Source organism: Diceros bicornis, chromosome 32 (assembly GCF_020826845.1).
Source record: "Diceros bicornis minor isolate mBicDic1 chromosome 32, mDicBic1.mat.cur, whole genome shotgun sequence".
NCBI lineage: Eukaryota > Metazoa > Chordata > Mammalia > Perissodactyla > Rhinocerotidae > Diceros > Diceros bicornis.
This window is the reverse complement of record NC_080771.1, coordinates 3,927,660-3,952,328: the sequence shown is the minus strand read 5'-3', so window position 1 is coordinate 3,952,328 and position 24,669 is coordinate 3,927,660. Positions and strand designations below refer to the sequence as shown.

Sequence of the window (24,669 nt, the reverse complement as noted above, 5' to 3'; positions counted from 1 at the left end):
GCTCAGGGCTGATCATCCTCACAAAAAAAAAAAAAAAAAACGACATTTTCAGTCATTTTAATTTTTGCCAATCAGGGAGATGTGAAATGCCTTCTAGTTTTTAAATTTATAATTCCTAGATTTCCAGGGAGCTTGAGCTAGTTTTCTTGTTTATTGACATTTCAGATTTCTTCTGGGAATTATCTGTGATATTCTTTACCCATTTTCTTTTGGGTTATTTGCCTTTTTACATGAATTTGTAGATGCTCTTTATGTAATCTTTGCTAATACTTGAGTTATTTGTGTCTCAAGTACTTTATCTCAGTCAATAGCTAGTCTTTTAGCTTGGTTGATGAATGAGAAAATCTTTCCCTGCTGTTGGGTCATAAAGATTCTTTACTTTTATCTGAGGTTTTAAAGCTTTGCTTTATACATTTAGGTCTTTAATCTCTGGAATTTGCTTTTGTGTACGGTGTGAGGTAGAGATCTAATTTCATTTTCCCTTTCCATGTAGACAACTAGTTGTTCCCAGCACTACCATTTTGCCATTGATTTATGATACTACTTCTGTGATAAACCAAGACTTTTCCATGTGCATGGGTTTGTTTCTGGGCTGTATGATCTATTCTTTTGGTGTTTTTGTCCATCCCCATGTCAGACCCACATTGTCTTACTATCTTTATACAAATACTTTAATACATTTTACAAATACTTTATACAAATACTTAATATCTGATAAGACACATCTTATGGTGATCTTTTCAAAATTGTGCTGTTCTTGACGATTCATTACTCAAGGTAAATTATATGATTGGCTTGTCAGATTCCATGAAAAATGTCTTAGAATTTTGATTGACATTACATTTTATTTATAGATTATTTTGGAAAGAATTGACTGTCTTTCAGTTCATGAACATGGTATATCTCCTTTATTTGGGTCTTCCACAGTGGCCTTTCAATAATGTTTTATAATTTTTCCCAAGAGGTATTAGGCATCTTTTATTAGCTTATTGCTAGGTATGTTATCTTGCTTTTGTGAGTAGTGTTATTTTTCTAGTTGGTTATTTCTGGCATATAGAAAGTTTTTTCCCCCCTTTATTAACGTGTTCTCCTTTTCCAGTAGATGGCAGTAAAATACATTAAGATTTCATTATTAAGAATCTGTTTTCTTTTCAGTGGTGTCTTATTTTTTTCCACTGACATTAAAATGATTTGTTTTAAAGGTATTGATTCTTAAGTATTTCTAAATTATCTCCCTTTGTTCCACGTAGGAGGATAAAAAGAAGCGAGATGGGGACCGTGCAGAGAGTGAGGCAGAAAGAGACCTCCAGTGTCAGTCACCTGTGGGATTAGACCTGCCTCCTGGGAAGACTCTCGCAAGCTCCTTAGCCAAACAAGAAGGTTGGAGTAACTCTGAATTAACTGTCCTGAATAAGAAGGCTGAAATTATTTTAAGGGTCATAGCTAGGGAAAGTGACTGGGAATTTAGCTTTTAAGTAAAGTTTAAAAGCTTTTTAATTGAATTTTTTTCAAGTTTTCTTATTTCTCTCACTGCGTAAGAGCTTTAAATTAGCTTCAATTTTGAATTGGTATTCTCGTACTTAAACATATTTATAAGATAAATGGAATTTCTGTATGAGATATTTAATGATGAATGTGAGATAAGTCATATAGAAAGAAAATAAGCTAGGCAGTACTCTCTAGAATCTTCCTTTTTAAAACACTCTTCTTTTCTTCACTTTAGAAGTAGAACAGACACCCCTTCAAGAAGCTTTGAATCAACTGATGAGACAATTACAGAGGTAAATGTTTTTTCCAACATGTTTATAACATGGAAATTGAAATGGGAAATATAGGATCCAAACCACTTCTCTGTTTTTGATTATTTAAAGCCACATTTCGTGGCCTAAATCAAAACATACTTGATTTTAAAGTGGATGATAAATATTTTGCCTGGCAGCGGAAATACTTCAAGAGGCTTTTAGATGTTCTCGTTTGGTTTGTTTTAACTGGCACCTTGAAGGGTGTTACATAATACTCTTAATGGCAAATTTCTCTTTAATCTAAAGTAACTTCTGATGTTAAAGCTTTAAACCAGGAATAGACAATACAGATATTTCCACTTTGCTAATAGATGAAAATACCATCTGTATATCTGTGCAATGCTTATCATACTATGAATATTCAATAATTATTAAGTCTGAGAGAAGACACCAAATACCATAAATAGGATTTGTGACCCTTTCTTAAATGCAGAGGGGCCGGCCCCATGGCCTAGTGGTTAAGTTCGGCATGCTCCACTTCAGCGGCCTGGGTTCGGTTCCCAGGTGAGGACCTATGCTATGGTAGTGACCCACATACAAAATAGAGTAAGATTGGCACAGATGTTAGCTCAGAAGCTCTCTTTGCTTCTTCCTCAGCAAAAAATTAAAAAGTAAATGAATGCAGAAATTTGCTCTAAAAATTTCAGTATCTAGATTAGACCAATGTTAAATTCTTTAAAAGGAAAATAATAAATCTTTAGTTTATATTTATTTTGTTACCTCTTTTTACTCAGAATTTGAATTTTTGGCTAATAGACATATACGTTATTTGCAGAGGATTCATGGGTATAGGATATGCATTCTAATAGTGAACTTTCTTCTCACTATGTTGTGCTTATGTGTCAACCCCAGAACACGTCATAAATAGTTTTTTAAGATAAAACCTCTTGTGCTATTTCTATTGAATACCTATTCAGCTTTGCATTTAAGATCGAAAGTTAGTGTCCTCTCTCCCTTTTTGGTGTTGCAGAATAGTTGAGAAAATTATATCTCAAGTCTTTACACTTAAATAAATCATTCAGTACTTGTCCCAAAGGACTGAACAGGTAAGTTTGGGGCATTCCATCTCAGTTAGAATATATGACTGTAAAGTGTTTTAGCTGCCTTTTAATTTTATTTCTTGTAACATAAGATCAGAATATAGGTTAATGATGTCACCTTAGAGGAAATTAACAAAGTCTCTCTTAGTCCAAGGATGTTCACATGCTCAGAACATTTTGGGAATTAGAACCCAGAGCCACATTTTTTTAATAGCCTTAGTGATTGGATGATTCTTCATCCTTGAGGCTCAGCACCAATGCTGTTGAAGAATGTAATTGACCAAGTTTAGCAATACCATTTTTGGTTCAACCGAGTGGGACTCTTCATTAAAGTGATTAATTTTAGGGGTGTAGGTAGTTTGCTCTGAAGAGGCCCTCCAGAGATGATTAGTGTTATTCACAGTAGCTACTGTATGGCACGCATTTGGATGCATAAGTTCCAGACTGGATATTTTTGTTTACTCTCATTATTTTTTAGTCTCCCTGCTTAGGCATCTTGCTGGGAAGAGCAAAGGCAGATTCACATAGACCTGAGTTAAGATTCCAACTCTATCTTTTATCAGATTTATGACGTAGAACAAATGATTTGATCTCTGAGCCTCAGTATCCTCATCTTGAAGTAAGGATACCACCCCCTTGATGGCTTCTGTGAGGATTAAATATAAAATACATCAGGTACCTACCACTGGGCCTGGCATGTGGTAAATAGATTTTAAAAGTTGCTGCTGTTACTATTTTTTAAGCCATTTTTATTATTATGATTATTTGGAGTAGGAAACTTTGGTGTGCCAAATTTCCAGAGGAAAAAAATCAGTCTAATGACCTAATTATATAGAGCAGTGGGTCTCAGCCCTGTCAATACTGGAAATACCAGTGCCTGGACCCACTCGCCTCCCTAAGCGATTCTGATATAGTGTGTCTAGGGTAAGCCTCCCCCACCCCACTGGAATTTTTGTAAAGCTCCTCTAGTGATTCTCATGCACAGCCAGAGTTGAGAGCCTGTGGTAGAAAGGACTGGTTCTCAAATTTGGGGGTATTATGAAGATATTCTTAATGTCAGCTTTTTGAGCACACTCCTTACACAGACACGATAGAAATAGTATCCGTTAATTAAGAAAACATACATATTCACTGGGTGCAGTAATTCTGTGGCCTACCAAGAGTCAAAGCCTATAGTTAGAAACCAGTATGGAAGATTCCAGATGTGCAGTCATAGTTATCATTTCTGCCTTTTCCCCTGTAGTTGATAAAAATGCATAGTACTGGTCTCCCAAAGGCTAAGACACTGGTCAGGCTGGGTTTTTATTTTGTTACTTTTTTCCCTGTATAGGAGGTGCTACTAATTAATTAGGCTGCATGTTTCAAAAAGTCTCTGTCTGAAGGGTACAACTAGTATGTAAAACATCTTAACCCTGTTATTAAGTAGTTATTAGTCTTTAAAATCATTCCTTCACTTTTCAGCAAAAAACATGTTAGCATACTATAAATTCTTTCTACATCTGAAGGGTCTCCTCTGACTTCTGCTCCTAGATCAGTAGATTTGTTTGTAGTAGAAATAAAATTGTCTTTTTCGTATCTTCACAGAAAAGACCCAAGTGCTTTCTTTTCATTTCCTGTGACTGATTTCATTGCTCCTGGCTACTCCATGATCATTAAACACCCCATGGACTTTAGTACCATGAAAGAAAAGATCAAGAACAATGACTACCAGTCCATAGAGGAGCTGAAGGTGACCGGTGATTTTGTTGTGATTGGACAAATAGACTGAGCTGTGATACAAAGTAACATATCTTTATTCAACTGAGAGTCAAACTCTTGGATCCTGTATATACAGAATCTTGCTAGAAATCTGCATGTCTCATATTCAGAATCTAATTGGCCTTTTATTTCACGAAGAATTAAGTTTATTTTAGTATTCAAACTCTTTGTATTTTTCTGTCTTAGAAAACATTTTTGAGCTTGGTGATAGAAAACCAGATGAAATAAGCCATCTGTTATCTTTCATTATTTTGGGGGAGGGGGGTAGCAAAATTTTGAATTTCATATGTTCTACAGTATGTTTTCACAACCTTTAAAATGAAAAGATATTTGATTTTTCATTTCAGATCAATACAGGTAAAACTGATATTTTAATGAAATTGAATTAGAGTAGTTTCTATTTCTAGGTATCTAAGGTATGCATATCTTCTAAAATAGAGAGTTAAGGCCCCGCCCCATGGCTTAGGGGTTAAGTGCATGCGCTCCGCTGCTGGCGGCCTGGGTTCGGATCCTGGGTGTGCACCGACGCACCACTCCTCCGGCCATGCTGAGGCCGCGTCCCACATACAGGAACTAGAAGGATGTGCAGCTGTGACATACAACTATCTACTGGGGCTTTGGGGGGCAAAAATAAATAAAATTTAAAAATAAATAAATAAAAAATAAAATAAAATAGAGAGTTAATTGGCTTGTCCAGAAATACTAAACAGAAGTTTAATTACTTTTTCTAGTCTGATGAAAGTCAGTTGCTCCCTGAGTTCACTTCAGCTGTATTTGTTGAGCATATTTTTTCAACATTAAGAAAAAGGAAATTAAAAACTTACAAGAATCTACAAGCCACCAAGATGATGTATATGCCTAATGTTATAGTTGAAGTTTTTCACGTCTTTACGTAGTCTTGGTATATGTTGATTTCAGAGGTATACTTTTCATTTTAATCTTCCATGTAAAAGGAACCGTGTGTTTTTTAAATTTGTTTTGTACCAAACCACCACAAACTTAACTGGTTTAGATAATACCTGTTTTACCTTTATTTTTTTCTGGGTGAACCTTGTAGTGGTCACCTGAAGACTCTAATCAGTTACAGAAGGAAAATAAAACAGTGAACAGTAGCTTTCCTTGATGTCTTTTTTTCATCCACATGTCAGTCATCAGAGATTTATGAGTACACCAACATTTAATTCTGTCTTTGCTATCAATATGAATGTATAGATAATATTACACTTACTGTGAAAAACCTGAGTTACATTCTCTTGTATTCAGCGAAATGGAAACTTTCCCAGCTTTTCATCTGGTGAAAATCAGGCTAGAACTGTTTATTTCAGCATATTCCTGACCTTCTTATTGCTTAATGGAAAAAATTTTCACAGTTTTTTTTTTCTTTTTGTGGACAGTTTTCCTCTGATCTTTCTCTTAGCATGACAGGATAGAGTAGAAGTTGAACCCCTAAGTATTTTTGATCAAATGGTTAAGGTTTATCGTAATTGAAATGAACAAGTATTTTTAACTCTTTGGAGTTTTCTACATTACTACCTTTTTTTCTAGGGAAAATTCACTAGCCTGAAGTAATATTTATTAGCTAATCCAGCTCATTAGGCTGTTCAAGTTTTTTTTTCCCCCAGTTACATGAAAAGTATACAGAAAGGTCATTCAGCTTTTTGAATGACCAAGTCTCATTATACAAAAGTCGAATAAAGCCTGGCACATGACAGTTAAGATTCATGGAATCAACAAATTGCCTTGACAGATCAAACCTATGATCAGTGGAATAATCCAGTACTCTCTTGCCAGTTATAGGCCCAGTGATCATTTAGTGTGAGTAATAGCTGTCTTGTGTCTCTCCTCACTTGCCTCTCCTCCCCCCAAATACATTTAATAATTCTTAGTGGAATGGAAGCTGTCTGGAATATCTATAACGTTGGGTAGCCATCCATGAGCCTTTAGAGGCACCAGGGACCTGCTAAAATTACAAGAAAAATTCCGTGCTCAACTCTGTGTATGTATGTATACTTGAAGAGTGGATGCATAGCTTTCATCAGATTCTTCGAGATCCAAGACCTGCCAAAATCCTAGCTAGGCCAGAAACTGAGGATCCACATGTACTTCATCCACTTCAGATAGAATACCAAATTTATTGTGACTCTTGAATCAGTCTTCTCATATGCTTTTAAATAATATGCAGTCGTACTCACTCTACCTATTTTCGTTTAAGTGTTCTGAGCTATCATCACTAATATTAAATAGTGGAGTTTGAGTGTTTCAACTTGCAGTTGGGGAGGTCGGATTCTTTTTGGGGGGGTTTTATCACTTTAACTTAGTAAGGCTGTGCCATAATCACTCTCACATTTATACAATGTAAAAATTACTTAAGCATGAAAACATGCAGTGAGAGTGAGTTCTCCAGCACATGTACGTACTTTGAAATTTAAACCAAAAGTACAGTTTTGATCATTTGGCTACTCCAGTTACATGTTTTAACTCTTTGAGGTTGTATGGTTTATTTCACATGGGCGTGATTTTGCAACATTCTGCAAATTATGTTTAGCTTGTGATAGTATCTAAACACTTAAAATTAGTGTAAATGTTTTTAACATTTTGCCCAGTTAATTTGGATTTGGTAGGAAATATTGTGATAATTTAGCACTGTTCCAGTTTTCAGTCAGAATCTGAAATAAAATAATTCATAAATGGAAACTTAAGATGTTTGTTTTAAAACTAAGAGTAATATCTTTCAATTACATGAACTACTCAGTTAAGATTATTCTATTAAATATGAGATAGAAGTATTTTCTTCTAAATCTTTTTGTATGCAATAAAATTATACTGAAGAAACCCATTTATAGTTACTACAAAATGTTTAAGAATTTGGAGAAGAATGTAGTAGGATATTTAAATTAATTTAGCAGCATTTGTTAGTGAGTCTTAAAACTTGATAAATTGCTTAATGTTCTTTAGTAAACAGTGAAAGCAAAGGGTAGGGGTTTTTTTGTAGTTTAATTTTTCAAGGACCTGTATGATTTCAGACTGGGACAGGAGGAGGGTACTTTGTTTTGTTTTAATGCATTTTCCCCCGTAATATTCTCTCTGCAGGATAACTTCAAACTCATGTGTACTAACGCTATGATTTACAACAAACCAGAGACCATTTATTATAAAGCTGCAAAGAAGCTGTTGCACTCAGGGATGAAAATCCTTAGCCAGGTAAAGGAAATTCTTTGTCATAAATAATAGTTATTATAAAATCTATATCCCTTTTTTTTTGGTCATAGTGATACAGATCCAGTACAAAAAATACTGGTTTTATTTTATAGGCAGATTATACTAAAGTAGGAAATAATACATGAAAAAAAATTTTAATATAGAGAAGAAAATTAGGAAGATTCTCATTTGGAATTGATGTAAATAAATATTGGTATTCACTTGTAATTATTTATTTAGAGGCTGTTGAATTGATATTTACCAGATAGACTTAAATTTTCTGTGAAAGAAACATCAACCTGGATTCCAGGATAAGATAGATAGATGAATTAGAGACCTTTTAGGAGGAAAGCTGTCTATTTCCCTTTGTAGGGATGGGATCTAATGTTCTGGTGAAGCACCGGCACTCTGTCTAGTAGATAGAAACAAAATAGACAAATGAGCAGTAACTTGGAACTGTGTCAGAGCCGCCTCACCACAGGGCAGACTCTCCTTGAAGGACGAGAGCTGGTGCGTAGTGAGGCGTTGGAGGTGGCAGAGGAGACGTGCAGGGCACAGACACAGCACCATCGAGCTTCACGAGAGAGCTTAAACATGATAGCTTACTCAAGAGATACGGTAAATAGTGGCAGAAAATTATGTGAGTGTCGTCTCAGAGTGACGGCTGATGAAGTACCGTGAAGGGAAAATTGAGGTGATCACTATGCATTTGCTGGGAGGGAGAGAAGAGCTCACAAGATAAGTCACATCTCTTGAGGTTTTACTCACATCTCTGAGTAGGATGGGACGTTACCTGAGATAATCCTGGCACCTTACCACGGCAGGAAGTCAGAACACTGCACTCTAGTTTTAGCTCTTTTCCACTAACTTGCAGACCTTGGGCAAGATATTAACCACTCTGGGCCTCAGTGTTCTCATCTGTAGAGAAGAAGATTTAATCTGTGATCTCTAAGATAATTGCTAGCATTTATGTGCTGATTCTAGACAAGAGCTAGAGTAGGGAGGAGACTCTGAAAAAGAAGAGCAAGATAGGAGCGGGATTTTGCAAAGAAGAAATGAGTGGGTATAAGGCATAGGAAGAGGAGGAAATCAGAATGAAGAGCTTAGCCTCAGACTCAGGGAGTTACAGGATAGTAGACCTGAGTCCTGTGTAGATGCACGTGGTTTTTCAGTGTTAATGGTGATCATCTGTGTCACAGTTTTACATTTAAAGAATTGCCTTGGTATGCAGATGTCTGAGTGGGCTTACCTCTGAGAGAGTCTTGGGTCCATTTAACTGGGGAAAGAAAAACGTTTGGATTGAGGAGTATTCTTGCACTCCTAATGTTTAGACAACGTCAGTTCCCACCCTTTCCTACTGTAATGTAAGCCAGTTGCCCGTCTTTGGCAAAATTTGCAGAGGGAAGGCATATAAAATGTTTATCCCACTCTTTACAGAAAGACTCAGAATCCACAACTAGCCATATTCCAGGTTAAAAACCTGCAAATGCTTGTTATTGTTGTATTTGAGGTAAAAGTGCATCCAGCAAATGCAATCTGTAGTCACTCCAAAATACATACATTGAATTTTTAGGAGAAAATTTAATTTGCAGAGAGAAAATATCCAAAGTAAATTTATCAGCTTTGGTTTACCACTATTTTTCTTGTTTAAATAATGTAGTCAATGTAACATGCGCGAGATTCCATTCTCTCTTGAATGTTGCTGGGGTGGGGTGGTTGGAAGCACAGAAGATACGCTTTCTTCTCCACTCGGCCTTGTCTCGCTCTGCTGTATTCCCTTTTCTTCAGATCTCTTCCTGTTGAGGAGCCCTACCCATCCTGTGTTACAGCTTCCTGTTGACTGTTCTCTCCACCCTAGATGGGAGGGATCCTTGCAACAGTGATTTTTAACGTTTAAATTTAGACCTTCTGAGTTAACTCTTCTAATAGCAGTGCTCCCGGGAGAGTCCAGCACACCGTTCCATGAATGGTGTCTTTTAAGAGATAGCTGTTTTTGAATGTTAGGTGTAAAGACCATAGAGCAGTCAATCATTTTTATCAGTTACACACCAATGGTGACTATTAGTAGATGTGTCATTTTTATAAACAATGGACATATGTAGAATAACACTTTTGGTCTCCTAAATAAATACTAGAATGCTGCATTATAGTACAAACAGTACTATTTGTAGCATAGTGGCTTAGGAATGAGACTAATCAAGGGTCAAGTCCTGGCTCTGCCACTGGGACACTGTGTGACCTTAGACAGGCTGTATAACCTTTCTCAGCCTTTTTCCAGACAGGTATAATGAGATAATGATGGTACTTACTTAGATAATTGTAGAGTTATGCCTGGTATGTGGGTAAGCACTCAGTCAGTGTTAGCTATTATTAATGACAAAGAATCAAACCCTTTTAGTCATTTAATATTGTAAAATTGAGGATTGGTAAACAGTATACTGATTTGGAGACATTTTAATTACCAAAAAAGACATTGCTTTCAAAGTAAAATTAGTTAAACTCACCTTTTTCCTATGACTTGTGTTGAAATTTAGAAAATTTCTCTGAATTATTTTAATTTTGTGCATTTATGTTAAAAAAATCCCAAAAGTTCTTTTGTTTTTTTTTTTTTTTTTTTTGGTGAGGAAGATTCGCTCTGAGCTAACATCTATTGCCTATCTTCCCCCCTGTTTTTTTGCTTGAGGAAGATTAGCCCTGAGCTAACATCTGTGCCGATCTTCCTCTGTTTTTTTTTTTTTTTTGTATGTGGGACACCACCACAGCATGGCTGGTGAGTGGAGTAGGTCCACACCTGGGATCTGAACTCGAGAACCCGGGCTGCCAAAGTGGAATGCGCAGAACTTGAACCACTCGGTCACGGGGCTGGGTCCCCAAAAGTGTTCTTAATGTGGATTTTGCTTTATAATATTCTAGAGTAGAAATAAAAAGATTACTGAGAAGAATTTTGTGATCTAAGCCCAGTCATTTAACCAACATTTATTGAGTACCTACTGTATGCCACTCTGTTTCGAGTACTAGAGATAGAGAGATGAGGAAGAAATTACTTAAGTGACATACACAAGGGGAAACACAAATGGCCAGTAAACAGTTACAGAAATAATCACACTCACTAATATTTTTAAGGAAGTATTAAAATAAGACATATTTTTAAAAATTAAATTGGCAAATTGTTTTTTAATGATGCTATTCAGTTTGGCAAGGATTCAGAGAAACTTTCAAACACTGGTGCAACTTGCAAACACTAATACAGAAATTGATATAACTTTTCTGGAAGGCAGTTTGACAGTAAATATCAGAAGCCTTAAAAATACTTATTCCTTTTGACCTAGTGTTTCCACTTCAAGGAATTTATCCTAAAGAGATAGAGATTCCTAGATAGATTATTTACAGTGACGTTCATGAGACTTTCATTTGTAATAGTGGAAATTTGGAAGTAATCTAAAGGTCCAATAGGAGGTTGTTAATTAAGTCATGGTACATCCATAAGATGAAATACTATGCAGTTATTAAAAACAGTTTAAAGAACATTTAGTGATATGGAGGAGAGATTCTTGTGATTTATTAACTGAAAAAAACGCTTGTTACCAAATATTCAGTATAATTCCAGTTTGCTGATAGTATAATGCTTAGAAAAAAACTGGAATGATAAACCCGTTAACACTGTCCCTCTCTGGATAATAAATTAACAAGATTTTTATTTGTTCCTCTACCCATGTCTTTGTCTACAATAAAATATATTACTTTAGGGCCGGCCCCATGGCTTAGCGGTTAAGTGCACGCGCTCTGCTGCTGGCAGCCCGGGTTCGGATCCCCAGCGCCCACCGCTTCTCTGGCCATGCTGGGGCCGCGTCCCACATACAGCAACTGGAAGGATGTGCAGCTATGACATACAACTATCTACTGGGGCTTTGGGAGGAAAATAAATAAATAAAATCTTTAAAAAATATATATATATATATATATATTACTTTAATAGTTTTAAGATTACTTTAAAGTCCGGTAAAATTAGCAGGTTCCGTGTTCTTGAGGCTCTCACAGTCTACACTGCTAATACAGCAGAGTGTGACGAGGAAAGGCTGATCATGAGACGCAAGAGGCCTCGTCTTAGTCACTGGTTCTGTGACCTTAGGTGAGGCATGTAGCATTTCCGGGCTACATTGTTCTTATTTGAATGACCTCTGGTCCTTTCCAGTGCTTAGTTTCTATTATTCTGCAAAAGTCTTCCCTGCTGTTGCTATGCAGCCCTAAGCAGACTGTGCTGCATATTTTATCCAGTGACAACACTCAGCCTTAAAAGGCAGAGTAGTCACCAGGAACAGATCTGCCTCCAGAAACCTCAGGCCCTTAACCACAATGAAAATTTCACAGCATATCAATGCAGTGGAAAATTAAGCACATGTTTCACAAAATACAAACAAGACTTTTTTGGTTAGAAGAACATTTTGCACTTTGAGAAAGAAACTGTGCTAGCAACCTTTTATTCTCCTTGAGGCGTGTTGTCTTCACACAGAGAAAAATGCCAAAATCATCAGTGATCATCCTAGGATACCAGAATATGAGGGGACTTGTTCACATGCTCTAGGTTTTAAAATACCTGATAATTCTTAAGTTTCAAAAGATAAGCCATTCTGTTAAATATAAAATTTTAACATGCTATTAATCTAAAGCTTACTTTTTAAATTTAGTACTGCGAACAATATTTAGTCTTTATTCATACTTTCTTTTCTATGAACTTTTTGATGATAAAGGTATAAAGCATTCTCTTATGTTGGAAAATAAATTATCTAAATTGAAGGAATAGACTTTATTGTCCTAGTTCCTAAATACAGTACTCTTTTGGTATAATTACATTTAATTGTTTCTCTTCCCTAGTTAATGACAGGATAAGTGCAAACTCTTGTGAGAAAAAAAATGCACTACTTTAAAAATTAATGACAAACATACAATAAGAATAATCTTGAATATTTTTAGGAGAGAATTCAGAGCCTGAAGCAGAGCATAGACTTCATGGCCGATTTGCAGAAAAGTCGCAAACAGAAAGACAGAGCAGACACCTCGCAGGGTGGGGAGGACAGCGGCTCCTGGCCCAGAGAGAGGGAAGACTCTGGAGACGCCGAAGCACAGGCCTTCAGGAGTCCCAACAAGGAAAACAGAAAGTAAGGAGTCTGGAGCATTGAGGTTAAGCTATCTTTTTCAAGCTAGAAGGGAGAAGACGACTGATTCAGGGCCTGCTTAGGAGGACAAGTCCTGTCTGCTCAGGCTTGGTTGGTTTGGGCATGCAAGTCCATTTTGATGATGTCAGAGCCCTCGTACAAAGCACTGGACAGAATTGTCCAAACACAGTTCAGAAAACAGATCTAATGTGTGTTCTCATGAAAGTAGTTTTGAAACCAATAAATTATCTTCAGGACTTGTATCGTCGGTGAGTTTATTTAAATAGAACTATTTGTTTAAGAAAAACGTGTGTTTGTTAGCTCATTCCATAAGGGAGTTGAGGCGGCAGTTAAGCTGAGCACAGGTAAGCTCCTTCCTAAACCAATGGGCTGTCACTGAGACGCGTGCATGTTTTCCACGGCTGTCAGCTGGTAGGAGCAGTGACGAGCCACTGGTCCTGCGGGCAACAGCCAGCGTGCCTGTACAGTCACGTACCTCCCGCTCCACCACTGAATGCCAGCCCTGATGGCCTGCACCTCGCTGGCAGCTCTGGGGGACGGTTTTAGTTAGCTGTTGGAGATTTCTGCTGTCGTAATGCAAAGAAAGTACACTTGTGACAAGTTTTTGTTCCTTTTCTAAGATTTATACATTTTAACTGTATGGGTTTTTTTAATTTAAATTTTAAAAATTGAACTTTAAAAAAAAATTGTGTGCCTCTCCCCCCTCAAAATATATTAAAGGTAGAATTCATTTTTATGACTGTACTGAGAAAAATGTTTAAGGCAAATAACACTGGACGCAAAAAGGGAGGAAACTAAGCAACGTGTTCGGTTTGCCATACTGTTTGTGCGTTCCTAGGGTCCCCTCACCAGGCCATTAAAGAACAAAGCTTTAATTGGTGCCAGTAGGGCAAGTTGTATTCATATCTAGAATTGATTTTAATCTTTTCATCTTACCTTGTTGTTTTTTAACCTAGTATTAATGTGTGTTTTCAGGAAAGACAGAGATGTGCTTGAAGATAAGTTGAAAAGCAGTAACTTAGGAAGAGAGCAGGAGCAGATTGACCGCATCGTTAGAGAGTCTGGAGGAAGGCTGACCAGGCGGCTTGTTCACAGTCAGGTGATGGAGCTTTTCCCCCTCCTCGCTGCCCGCCACTCCGGCTCATCTGAAACCTTTTGTTTCTAACTGCCTGTGTGCTTGTAATCCACATCTGCTGTAGAGCTCTTCAGTACAACACTCGCAGAAGAAAAATAACAATACGTTTGTAAAGTACCTGATTAATCTTATCCTCTATGGATTTTTTTTTTTTTTTTTTTTTTTTTTTTTTTGTGAGGAGATCAGCCCTGAGCTAACATCCGCCAATCCTCCTCTTTTTTTTTTGCTGAGGAAGATGGCCCTGGGCTAACATCTGTGCCCATCTTCCTCCACTTTATATGGGACGCCGCCACAGCATGGCTTACCAAGCAGTGCGTCGGTGCGCGCCCGGGATCCGAACCAGCGAACCCCGGGCCGCCGCAGCGGAGCGCGCGCACTTAACCGCTTGCGCCACCGGGCCGGCCCCTATGGATTTTTTTTAAGTGACGTTAATGTGTTCTAAAATTGGAAAATGAACCACATACTTTAAGCTTACAAGAAAACATGTATACTCTCGTCTTTTGAAATCTTTAGCACATTGGTTTTAAAACCAAATAGAGGGCCGGCCCCGTGGCTTAGCGGTTAAGTGGTCGCGCTCCCCTGCTGGCCGCCTGGGTTCGGATCCCGGGCGTGCACCGGTGCACTGCTTCTCCGGCCGTGCTGAGGCCGCGTCCCACATACAGCAACGAGAAGGACGTGCAGCTATGACATACAACTATCTACTGGGGCTTTGGGGGAAAAAATGGAGGAGGATTGGCAATAGATGTTAGCGCAGAGCCGGTATTCCTCAGCAAAAAGAGGAGGATTAGCATGGATGTTAGCTCAGGGCTGATCTTCCTCACACAAAAAAAATAATAATGAAAAATTTAAAAAAAAATTTTTTTTAATCCAAATAGATTAACACATGACTTTGGGCAGGTCACTCCGCTTCCCTGGTCTTCAGTATCCTCCTTTTTTAAGAGTAGGCAGACTAGATGACCTTAAGGACCCACACAGTTGTTGAAAATTCTGAGGTTTTCCTAACTTTATTTCTTTAGCCCGTCAGCACCTGTGCATATGGAGACAGGTGTGAAAGTCAATATCTGAGTGTGTAAAGATAGCCACCTGTAATATTAGTTTGATTAAACTCAAGTAGGGCTTTCCAGTATGATATATATATTATATACTATATAATATATATAAAATCATTTATGCCATTTGAATACTTCGGGTCATTGCAGTGTGAATTTGAAAGAAGAAAACCAGATGGAACAACAACATTGGGACTTCTCCATCCTGCGGATCCCATTGTAGGAGGTGGGTTCATAGAATTAGACTGCGTGTCTTGCTGTTTGGCAAGGAGCAGTAACCTGGGTTAACGTTTTCAACAGCAAGCCTGAATATTGATAAATCCAACTGTCTGTTTTCCACAAAGAACTTGGCTAGACATCTTGTATTTCATGCTAACAGCTAGCCTAACTGGGCTTCACCCTAAAATAGGTACTGTATAGATCAAGTTTTTAAAATACAAAGTCCCTGGAGTATCAGACCCATCATTAACAAAGCCAGAAGATTAGGCAGTAATTTCTAGCCCTGGTTTTAAGAGACTGTGATATATATGCTGAGTTCTTTCTGGAGATATCCCAAACCCTCGGATTATGATGACAGACTTAACCGACTCGTTGATTTCAGTGACTACAATGAGTATGCCGTATACTACCTTAGTAGTAATGGAACGGTCTATACCTGTGACATTAGGTCTTTCACTGTGGTCAGTAGAAAGTTTATACAGGTTGGGAATCACTATTTTAGAACTTCAGTCATAATTTTATTTTCTCAGATAATAGTTTAATGGAGATAGTTTAGGGAATATTTTGAAATTTGATGTAAGAAGAGTAATTTTCTGTCATTTCATCTGAGGGAAAAACGTGTTGTGATAAGCAAATGTGAGAATGTTAATTTATTTTATAAATATCCCTTTTCATACTGCCGTTATGAGAGATAATTGGGGATACAAAAATGAATAATGACAGGGCCGGCCCGGTGGCGCAAGCGGTTAAGTGCGCGTGCTCTGCTGCGGCGGCCCAGGGTTCGCAGGTTTGGATCCCGGGCGCACACCGACGCACCGCTTGTCAAGCCATGCTGTGGCGGCGTCCCAGATAAAGTGGAGGAAGATGGGCATGGATGTTAGCCCAGGGCCAGTCTTCCTCAGCAAAAAGAGGAGGATTGGCAGATGTTAGCACAGGGCTGATCTTCCTCATTAAAAAAAAACAAAAAAACAAAAAAAACAATGACAGAATTCCTACACTTCAGGAAATAGTCTCCAGTATTTGTTGTTTGCTATGGGAAAGGCCCTGTCTTAGGAGCTGGAGGTGGAGCTAGGTGTGTGGTGGGGAACAAAACAGGGAGAGGAGTCCCCTCCCCTTATGTTCTGTGGAATGGGAGGAGGAGGACACAAACAAAAATAATTGGCTGAAGAGATGGCAACTTGTCTGCCGTGCATCATACTGCCAAGGAAAAGAGCAGCCGTGATCGTACATAACAGAGGGCACCTCTCTAGTGTCTGAGGGTCAGAGAAGGCTTCCTTAACAGGGTGATGTTTAGGTTGATCCCAAAAGGTCAGTAGGGGATGGGGGAATCGCAGGAAAGAAAACCGTGAAGCGGGGAAGAGCCCGATGCATTCAAGACTCAAAGGGTGAACCTGTTAATGTTGCCTTTCAGCATTGCATTCCCTTCCTGAAGTGCTGAAGGAACAGTTTCTTTACTTAGAAGAAAAGGAACTGGTGCTTTGTTTTCAAAACAAAACTCATATTTTGCTTTTCCGTGAACTTTTCAGAGTAGAAATTTATGTGGTTGGGGTCAGATGCCACAGGATTGAGCACATTGCTCTTTCTAGTATAGCTGCGGTGAAAATGTGGTGATAGGAGATGCAACTAACTTGATTTAGGGCACACCTTAACGATTTCCCCTGTCTTTGTACCTGGGGTCTGTCTGCCCTTGGTGGGTTCCTGGGGTCCCAGCTCCTCTGGGCATAACCAGGTGTGGCCAGAGCTGCCCTGGCTTCTCTCACTTACAGCAGCTCCCCCAGGAGGCCAGTCACTGTGTAAGGTGGACGGTGCCCCTGTCCCCTTCTCAGTTTGGTCTTCTGGATGGAGGTGCCAGTGCCCATGAGGACACCAAGTCCCGGACTGCTCACTGAGAAGGCGAGGATCTGACTTAGTGCTGGGAGTCTCTCACAAGTGCGTGTATTATCGTGTGGTCACTGTGGCAGTAGCCTCTGTCCCGAGTGGTCCTGGTACAACAGCCAAGCCTCCTCTTCAGAGGAGAAAACACGCTTCCCATGGGACAGTGCTGGAGACCGTGTTCCTCCTGATACCGTCCTTCTCAGTTCTGCTCAGTTCACACCCCCAGGTCGCTGCAGGCCTTGATTCCAAGTTTACAGAGATCACGTCTTGAGAGGCTGTTTCTCGCTGCACTACAAGTACGCCTGGTAGATGTGCATTTACCTGGGATACATTATGAGTTCTTGTTGTCTTTTATCAGACCTATTCCCTTCTCAGTCTTTCACTAACCTTTTCTACTGGTTTACTCTCATCATCTTCACATTAAAAGGTCCAACTTTTAATTTTAAATCTTTTTTTTTAATAAGTAAAATGCATGATTTTAAAGGATTTGGGGAAGCAGTCAAGTGTAATGAAAAGGACCAGGTTTTGGTTCTGGCTGCATTCCTGCCTTTCTAAACTCAGGTTTTCTTATGTTAAAAATGGGATAGTAAGGGCAGCGCAGCCTCCTTCACAGAGTCACGTCGACGGCCTGAAGCAGCGTCCGTGCAGACACTCTGTAGAGCGCCCTTCGCTCATGGCCACGTGAGCCTCCTCCAGTGCGCGGTCTTATGTTGTAGAACCAGGCTACTGCCCTGTGAGACTGGGAATGACAACTGGGAGACTTCAGTCTGGAGTGAATACTTTGCAGGGGTTCAAAGAGGATAAAAGGAACAGAGTGACTCCAGGTAAGGCTCCCCACGTAGTAGTGTTTTCTCTCTCCTCTCTGTTTCAAGTAGTTAGGGGAAAGAAGCATAATTACCATTGATTGCTTTATTCACTAACTCCCTTGGTGGTGGTACTTTTGCAACATTAGTTAGCTGTTTTATTAACTTCTGAAGAGAAACTGAAAAATTGGGTATTCGTTTTCAAAATGAGTTTTTTCCTTTCTTTTTTTCTCTCTCTCCCTTTTGTAAGAAAATATTCACTTGAGTTGTGACTTCACAAGTATTCTGTTTGGGGGAAAATGTCTGCCTTAGATTTGCATACCAGTCAATGAAGTAGTAAAGTTAGAAGGGAATAATCTTTAATAAAACAAAAAAATTCATTGACATACAAGTTAAAGAACAGTATTGTAGTATTTAATTTTTATCAACAGTGTTATACTTGAATTATGGACCCTACAGTTCTTATGCACCACATTATGACTCCACATTTGCCAATATCAGCAAGGACGATTCTGATTTAATCTATTCAACCTATGGGGAAGACTCTGATCTTCCGAGCGATTTCAGGTAAGTCACCAATTCATCGATATTCTGAGTACCACATTTTTCTGAAATGTTGATATACATATGTATATCCAAAGGGTGTGGTCCAAACTGGAGGTGTAACTGAGTCTTTCAGTACATACGAAAGTCCTGAGGTAAAGAAGATCACCTTAGGGAGGAAGTGAAGGGGAGGAGCAAGGAGCTCCATGGACTGAGCCCTGGACCCCTCCATCCCTGGGGTCTTATTTTCCGTAGGAGGTTTTCCCAGGGGAATTTCATTTTCACTGTGTTCTTGATATTGTTTAATTCTCTAGGGATGATAAATTTATCACTGGTAAATGTGTAGATACAGTGTTGTACCTAGACAGAAAGTTTTACATCTTAGTGTATAAATTAAGGACATCTAATGGAAACAGTTGGCTATGATAGGAAGATTAAGCCAGTGGAGATGATTTATATGGAAGTGACTTTCCCAACTCTGTCTTTCAGCATCCATGAATTTCTGGCCACATGCCAAGATTATCCGTATGTTATGGCAGATAGTTTACTGGATGTTTTAACAAAAGGAGGGCATTCTAGAACCCTGCAAGAGTTGGAGACGGTAAGAATGCTGCTAAAGAAACGGGGGACTTTATTATTGGCTCTCAAGCATTAGTCGTTCAGTGTTACGAACCATGGGGTTAACCAGTGTGACAGCTGAACTCCATTCCCCTGAAAAGACAGCCCAGCCCGGGTGGAGACCATGGGTGGCGGACAATGAACGGAAACAAGTAACTCAGCTACCAGGATCTGTGAGGGCCAGAGGATTGTCGTTATCTCCTCATCTTGAGAATGTAGGAATCAAAATTGGGGTTTACAACCCAGAAGTCAGCTGGCGCTATGTACCCTAACAAAAAAGGGAAGTCTTGCTCACTGGCTTGAAACTGAGTTGACTAAAATGATAGAGAATGTCCTTTTCTTTACTTTGTGGTAATAACAGTAGTGGAGCCTCAAGTGAAAAAGTAAAAAGCTTCCCCACTGCTGTCTTTCATTAACACTTGTAAACTGTCTCTAATTCAGTTGGACATAGTTCATAATTGGGAATAATTCAGAGATTTGACTCAAAGATTAGAACCAAAAAGTGTTCCTTCTAATGTAGAGGAGAGTTGATCTCCAGATTGCCCTTGTCACCGTAGTGAAAGGAACCCTGTGTCTCTTGGGGGTCGTAACTCTTCCTAGTAGCTGTGGCTGCAGTTGCCTTCTCCTCTGTCCTCACTGTACCTATGGCCATTGGTCCTTGGGTGACCTGTCAGCAAAGCTGAGTCAGCAGCTAAGGTTCAGAGAGAACTGCTGTACAACCTTCACACATGAGCTGTTTGTTCACGTGACCTGAGAAACATTCAACTCTGCATCAGTTCAAAAATATTTTTACTATACCCTTCCCATCAATTAATCTGAATTAATTGGTAGTCTTGAACTAAAATTGAATGTCTTTCATTTGTTTCTCTGCTCTTTGATCCAGCAGTTCTTCTCATAATTTATCCTAGAAAATAAGGGAAAAGTTATATATAAGGGTACATCCTTTATAAATTTTAAAAATTGGGAATTGGTTAAATCACAGTGTGACCTTCAAAAAAAAAAAGATGTCATTACTGATTTTTGTGCATGATACATTTGTTGTTTATATCTGCATTATCTCTGATGACTAGGATTATGGGAAGCTTTCACATTCTCTGTGGCATTTGAATATTTTACAGTAATCCTCTGCTGTCTAAGAATATTGCTTTGTTAATGCAGAAGAGTCCCTAAAGCTCCTCTTATCTTCTCTTTGTCAGAGATTTACCTGTTGTTGAAAACACACTCCATTATTTAGTACTCATGTGCTGTTTGCCACAGACTTTCTTAAACATGTGTGTAGCTTTTGGATCAGGCATAGAGATATCAGTCTTGAAGTTACCAGAAATAGGTACTCTTGATTCAGAGAATGCTCTCAAAATGCTCAAAATGATATGTAATTAATTTTTGGTTTAAAAATTATATTCCAGTAACCCATATTCTTACTCTTTCTCTTGCCCTGAAACTCGTGATATTTTTCTATTTTTCTTGATATTTGCCTTTTTATATATCTTCTAATAAAAAGTTGTTTTCTTTATCCTTATAGTCATCACCTGAAGATGAAGGCCAGACTAGGACACTTGACACAGCAAAAGAAATAGAGGTGATTATATTTTATTCTTTATACAAAATATTTAAATGGGGAATAAGCTGAAAGGCTTAAATGATAAAGCTTTATTTTAAAAGAAAAATATTTATTGAGTATCTCCTGAGATAAAGGAACTTTTTTTCACTATGGGGAGCATAGTAGGCAGTGCAATAGACGAGTGTGTGAACAGGGAGCCAGTGACTACGCATTGTAACTGCACGTGATGTGGGAACACAGGCTGGAGAAACCAGCTGCTTTGGGTAGCTGAGGAGACCCTCACAGGGCTGCCGGATGAACAGGCATTTTCCCAGCAGGCAGGGCCAGCTTCTGAAGTGGGCAGAGCTGCAAGTGTAATGACATAAATAGATCCAAGAGAGCAGGGTACATGTGCAGAGTGCTCAGAAAGTGGGTGACCATGGGCTACCTGGGCAGAGGAGGAAAGGGGGGAGACCAAATGATGAAGAGTCATATGTGCAGGGCTCAGAAGTTGAGACCACATCCCTGAAGATAGGATGCTGTGATGAAATGTGGAGGAGAGAGGCTGGAGGGAGGGGACCAGTGAACAGCTGTGGGGCTTGTCTAAGCAAAAAAACAACTAACACAACAATATAAAGGAAGAGAATAAAGATATGCAATAACAAGAAATACAGTACAAGTCAAGTTCTGGCGCATGAGGTAGATAATAGTATTGTTAGCTCATATGGGAAGTACAGGAAAAGGAGCCACCTTTGGCAGGGAAAGGTTGCATCCGGTTTCACACGTGGTGAGTGATTTGGGACATCGTTGGAGGAGTAGGCCTGGAACTCCAAGAACAGTCGTGAAAGTGAACAGGACTGTCCAGGGAGAACATGCAGACTGGGGAAAGGTCAAAGGACAGAACCTTGGAGAAGACCGGGAGTTAAGGTGGGAAAACCATGAGAGAAGGAGATGCAGGAAAATGTTCAGCAGGGTCACATGCTGTGTGGAAGCCCAGTGAGGAGACTGGCAAGTGTCATTTATAACCCTAATCAGAGCAATTTTAGTAGAATGGGGGGGACAAAAGGTAAGACTTCAGTGAGTTAAATGAGTAGAGGAAAACTGGGACATTTAAGATCCAAGAGACATAAGTCCTTTAACTGAGGGGAAAGAAAACTTGAAGATGTGAGATCAAGTAAAGACAGGTTAGATGCAGATGCAGATGTTTTTTACAAAACCATGTTTTCAGGGAAAGAGGAGTCAGGCAAGGTCATGTGTTTAGTGAGGGGGTAAGAAGGAAAGAAATCCTGAGACTGGGAAAGGAAGCTGGGTAAGAAGCAGAAGGACATTGAGCAGGGTTGTGAGGGCCCCGCTGAAGTAGTAGACCACGTGTGTGTACTGACAGAGTTTCCTCCACCACACGCTTTTAGCCCACGTGTGGGTGGAGCACTGGGGCTCCGAGTGCAATACCAGAGCTTGAATGGAACCGTTAACTGGTGATTACTTCTTGTTGAGGTTGATCTGTTCCTAAACAGCAGTATTGAGGTTATGGAAACGGAGTCTTGTGATTCCAAAACTAAAACTCCACCCTTATTAGGATTTTGTTTCTCCCTTGCAATATGGACAGCCTGGCTTAGGGGCCTGGAGGAGACCCAGGAAGTGTCTTTTGTTCAAAGGTATACTCTAGGAGTGCAGGTGTATGGACTGGGGAGCTGAAACGTTGCCTATGAGCCTTGGAGACACGAGGCATTGTCATAATCACCAGAAGTTCTTCACAGTGTAGGCAGGAACGAGGGTCTGGTTACTTTATCTTTAGAGTGGCTGCCATATGAAACGAATGCTGCAAATTGTATAAGACACATCATTACATTACAGAAAAGTGTGGATTTATGGACACTTCTTTGCCAGGATTGGGAATGACGTTTTTAAAGTATCCTGGGAAGACATTTTCTATAGGAATCAAAATGATAACTGCACAGTAGATAGGTGGAGTAGCTTGGCCTGTAAACACAAGTCATTTTACTGACTTCTCATTCTAGCACTGTCGGAGCTTATCAAGCTCAAATAATTCCTTTTTTTTTTTTTTTTTTTTTTTAAAGCAGATTACAGAAATAGAGCCACTGGGGCTTATAGACTCCGGTACTCAGGACAGGCTCACAGCCCTGAAAGCAGTGACAAACTTTGGCGCACCAGTGGAAGTTTTTGACTCTGAAGGTGAGTGTCTCCAGAGAAACGCTTCATGACACAGGCAGTCAAGATTTAATGTCACATTAGTACAGATGAACAGAACCATTCACCACAGGAAAGTCTTGGTTGGCCATGCCTCAGTGAGCGGTGAAGCATGGCTGTGGTGTTTTCATTTGAGCAGGGGGTTATTCCTTTGAGGAGAGAAGACTAACCAATAAACAGCAAAACCCCAGAGCCTGGGGCTCAGTTCACCGTACAAGATCAAATGTAAGCAGAAGTGAGGAAGCAAACCTGACAGGCAAAGTGGTCGTGACTTTCTAGGCCTACGTATTTTAAGCAATTTCTATACCTTGATTTCATCTTCTCTATATATTTCCTGTCTAAAATTTAATTAGAGATTGGAACTTCCCAGGGATCACAGGAAGCCCTTAAATTACCAGGTTGTGCCCAAATATATTAGAAGCAGAGAATACAGAAATGCCGGGGACACCGAGACCATGGGCATCACATCATAAGGATTCACATTCTGTTACTATGGGTTTATATCATGAGTGAAATAAAGAGTGAAAGAGTAAAAAAAAAAATAAGTGGAGGGAAAAAGATCAAACACAAGTATCTCCATGTTATCTTTAGTGTGTTATTTTTCTTACCATACAGAAGCTGAAGTGTTCCAGAAGAAACTTGACGAGACCACCAGATTGCTCAGGGAGCTCCAGGAAGCCCAGAACGAGCGTCTCAGCACCAGACCCCCTCCCAATACCATCTGTCTCCTGGGTCCCTCATACAGGGAGATGCATCTCGGTATGTTGCCCCTCCGGTAGAAGGGTCGGGATGAGTTGAGGAGTGATACCACTGTAAAGGAACGCTGAAGTGAACACCAGGGACAGTGGATTTTCTGCATTTATATATTTATTCTTTCGATTTTAATTATCTAAAGGAACCACATTTTAATACCCAGAACTGTTTTTAATTTTTTTTCTTTCTAGCTGAACAAGTGACCAATAATCTTAAAGAGCTTGCACAGCAAGTAACTCCAGGTGATATTGTAAGCATGTATGGAGTTCGAAAAGCAATGGGGATTTCCATCCCCTCCCCTGTCGTAGAAAACAACCTTGTCGATTTAACGGAAGGTACGTGCCCCCTGTCTCCGGGAGAGTGGAGGGCTGTTGTAAGTGAAAGGAACATCAGTCCTCTCCTCTCAAGTAATGTTTGAAGTTTTGTCTCTGTGTGTTGTTAATGTATAAACTACTTTTAGTTTTCTTTCCATCTAATCTAAAGAATTAATAAAGATCTCACATATTTGCCAAAAAAGCTACAGTGATAGCCTAATGCAATTAGTCTTTAACCTTAGACGTGGTACAGGACTGTCAACAGTTATTATTCTGGACGCTACCTTTACCTTCACATCCCTTTTTTAATTTAAAGGAAGAAAGTGCTGAAGGAAGTCGTGGTTTTTTCTTTCAGATTTTGAAGAACCCAGAAAGACTGATGTTGCTGAGTGTGGACCTGATGGGATTTGAAGCTAACTGGTACTTGATTATATATTATGTATATATTTTTTTCATTCTTAACTTGGAAATGCTTTTCAGAAGATATTAAATATTTGTAAATTGTGTTTTTAATTAAACTTTGGAACAATTAATTTAATGTTCCAGAGATTGGGCTTCTATTAGCTAATAAAGCTGAACCTGGGACTCTGAGCTGTATTGTGCATATCAGCTAAGTTACCCCTTAACCTTTCCCTGGGTT

The 24,669-nt window shown here is 39.2% G+C and overlaps 1 protein-coding gene across 2 annotated transcripts in view; it reads left to right on the top strand.

The window, feature by feature from the left end:
- Positions 1–24,620, top strand: part of BRD7 (bromodomain containing 7) — a 37,783-nt gene extending 13,163 nt beyond the window's left edge. Inside the window, exons 3-17 of one of the 2 annotated variants that reach the window (XM_058527782.1) lie at positions 1,251–1,380; positions 1,724–1,781; positions 4,427–4,571; positions 7,691–7,801; positions 12,770–12,954; positions 13,948–14,071; positions 15,307–15,382; positions 17,967–18,074; positions 18,485–18,620; positions 19,086–19,197; positions 20,737–20,793; positions 22,833–22,947; positions 23,578–23,721; positions 23,907–24,050; positions 24,385–24,620. In XM_058527782.1, the coding sequence (XP_058383765.1) occupies positions 1,251–1,380; positions 1,724–1,781; positions 4,427–4,571; positions 7,691–7,801; positions 12,770–12,954; positions 13,948–14,071; positions 15,307–15,382; positions 17,967–18,074; positions 18,485–18,620; positions 19,086–19,197; positions 20,737–20,793; positions 22,833–22,947; positions 23,578–23,721; positions 23,907–24,050; positions 24,385–24,440 (1,701 nt within the window). In that variant the 3' untranslated portion in view covers positions 24,441–24,620. The remainder of the gene's footprint in view (positions 1–1,250; positions 1,381–1,723; positions 1,782–4,426; positions 4,572–7,690; positions 7,802–12,769; positions 12,955–13,947; positions 14,072–15,306; positions 15,383–17,966; positions 18,075–18,484; positions 18,621–19,085; positions 19,198–20,736; positions 20,794–22,832; positions 22,948–23,577; positions 23,722–23,906; positions 24,051–24,384) is intronic. The other variant, XM_058527783.1, reaches the window with a different exon arrangement.
- Positions 24,621–24,669: the final 49 nt, after the last annotated feature.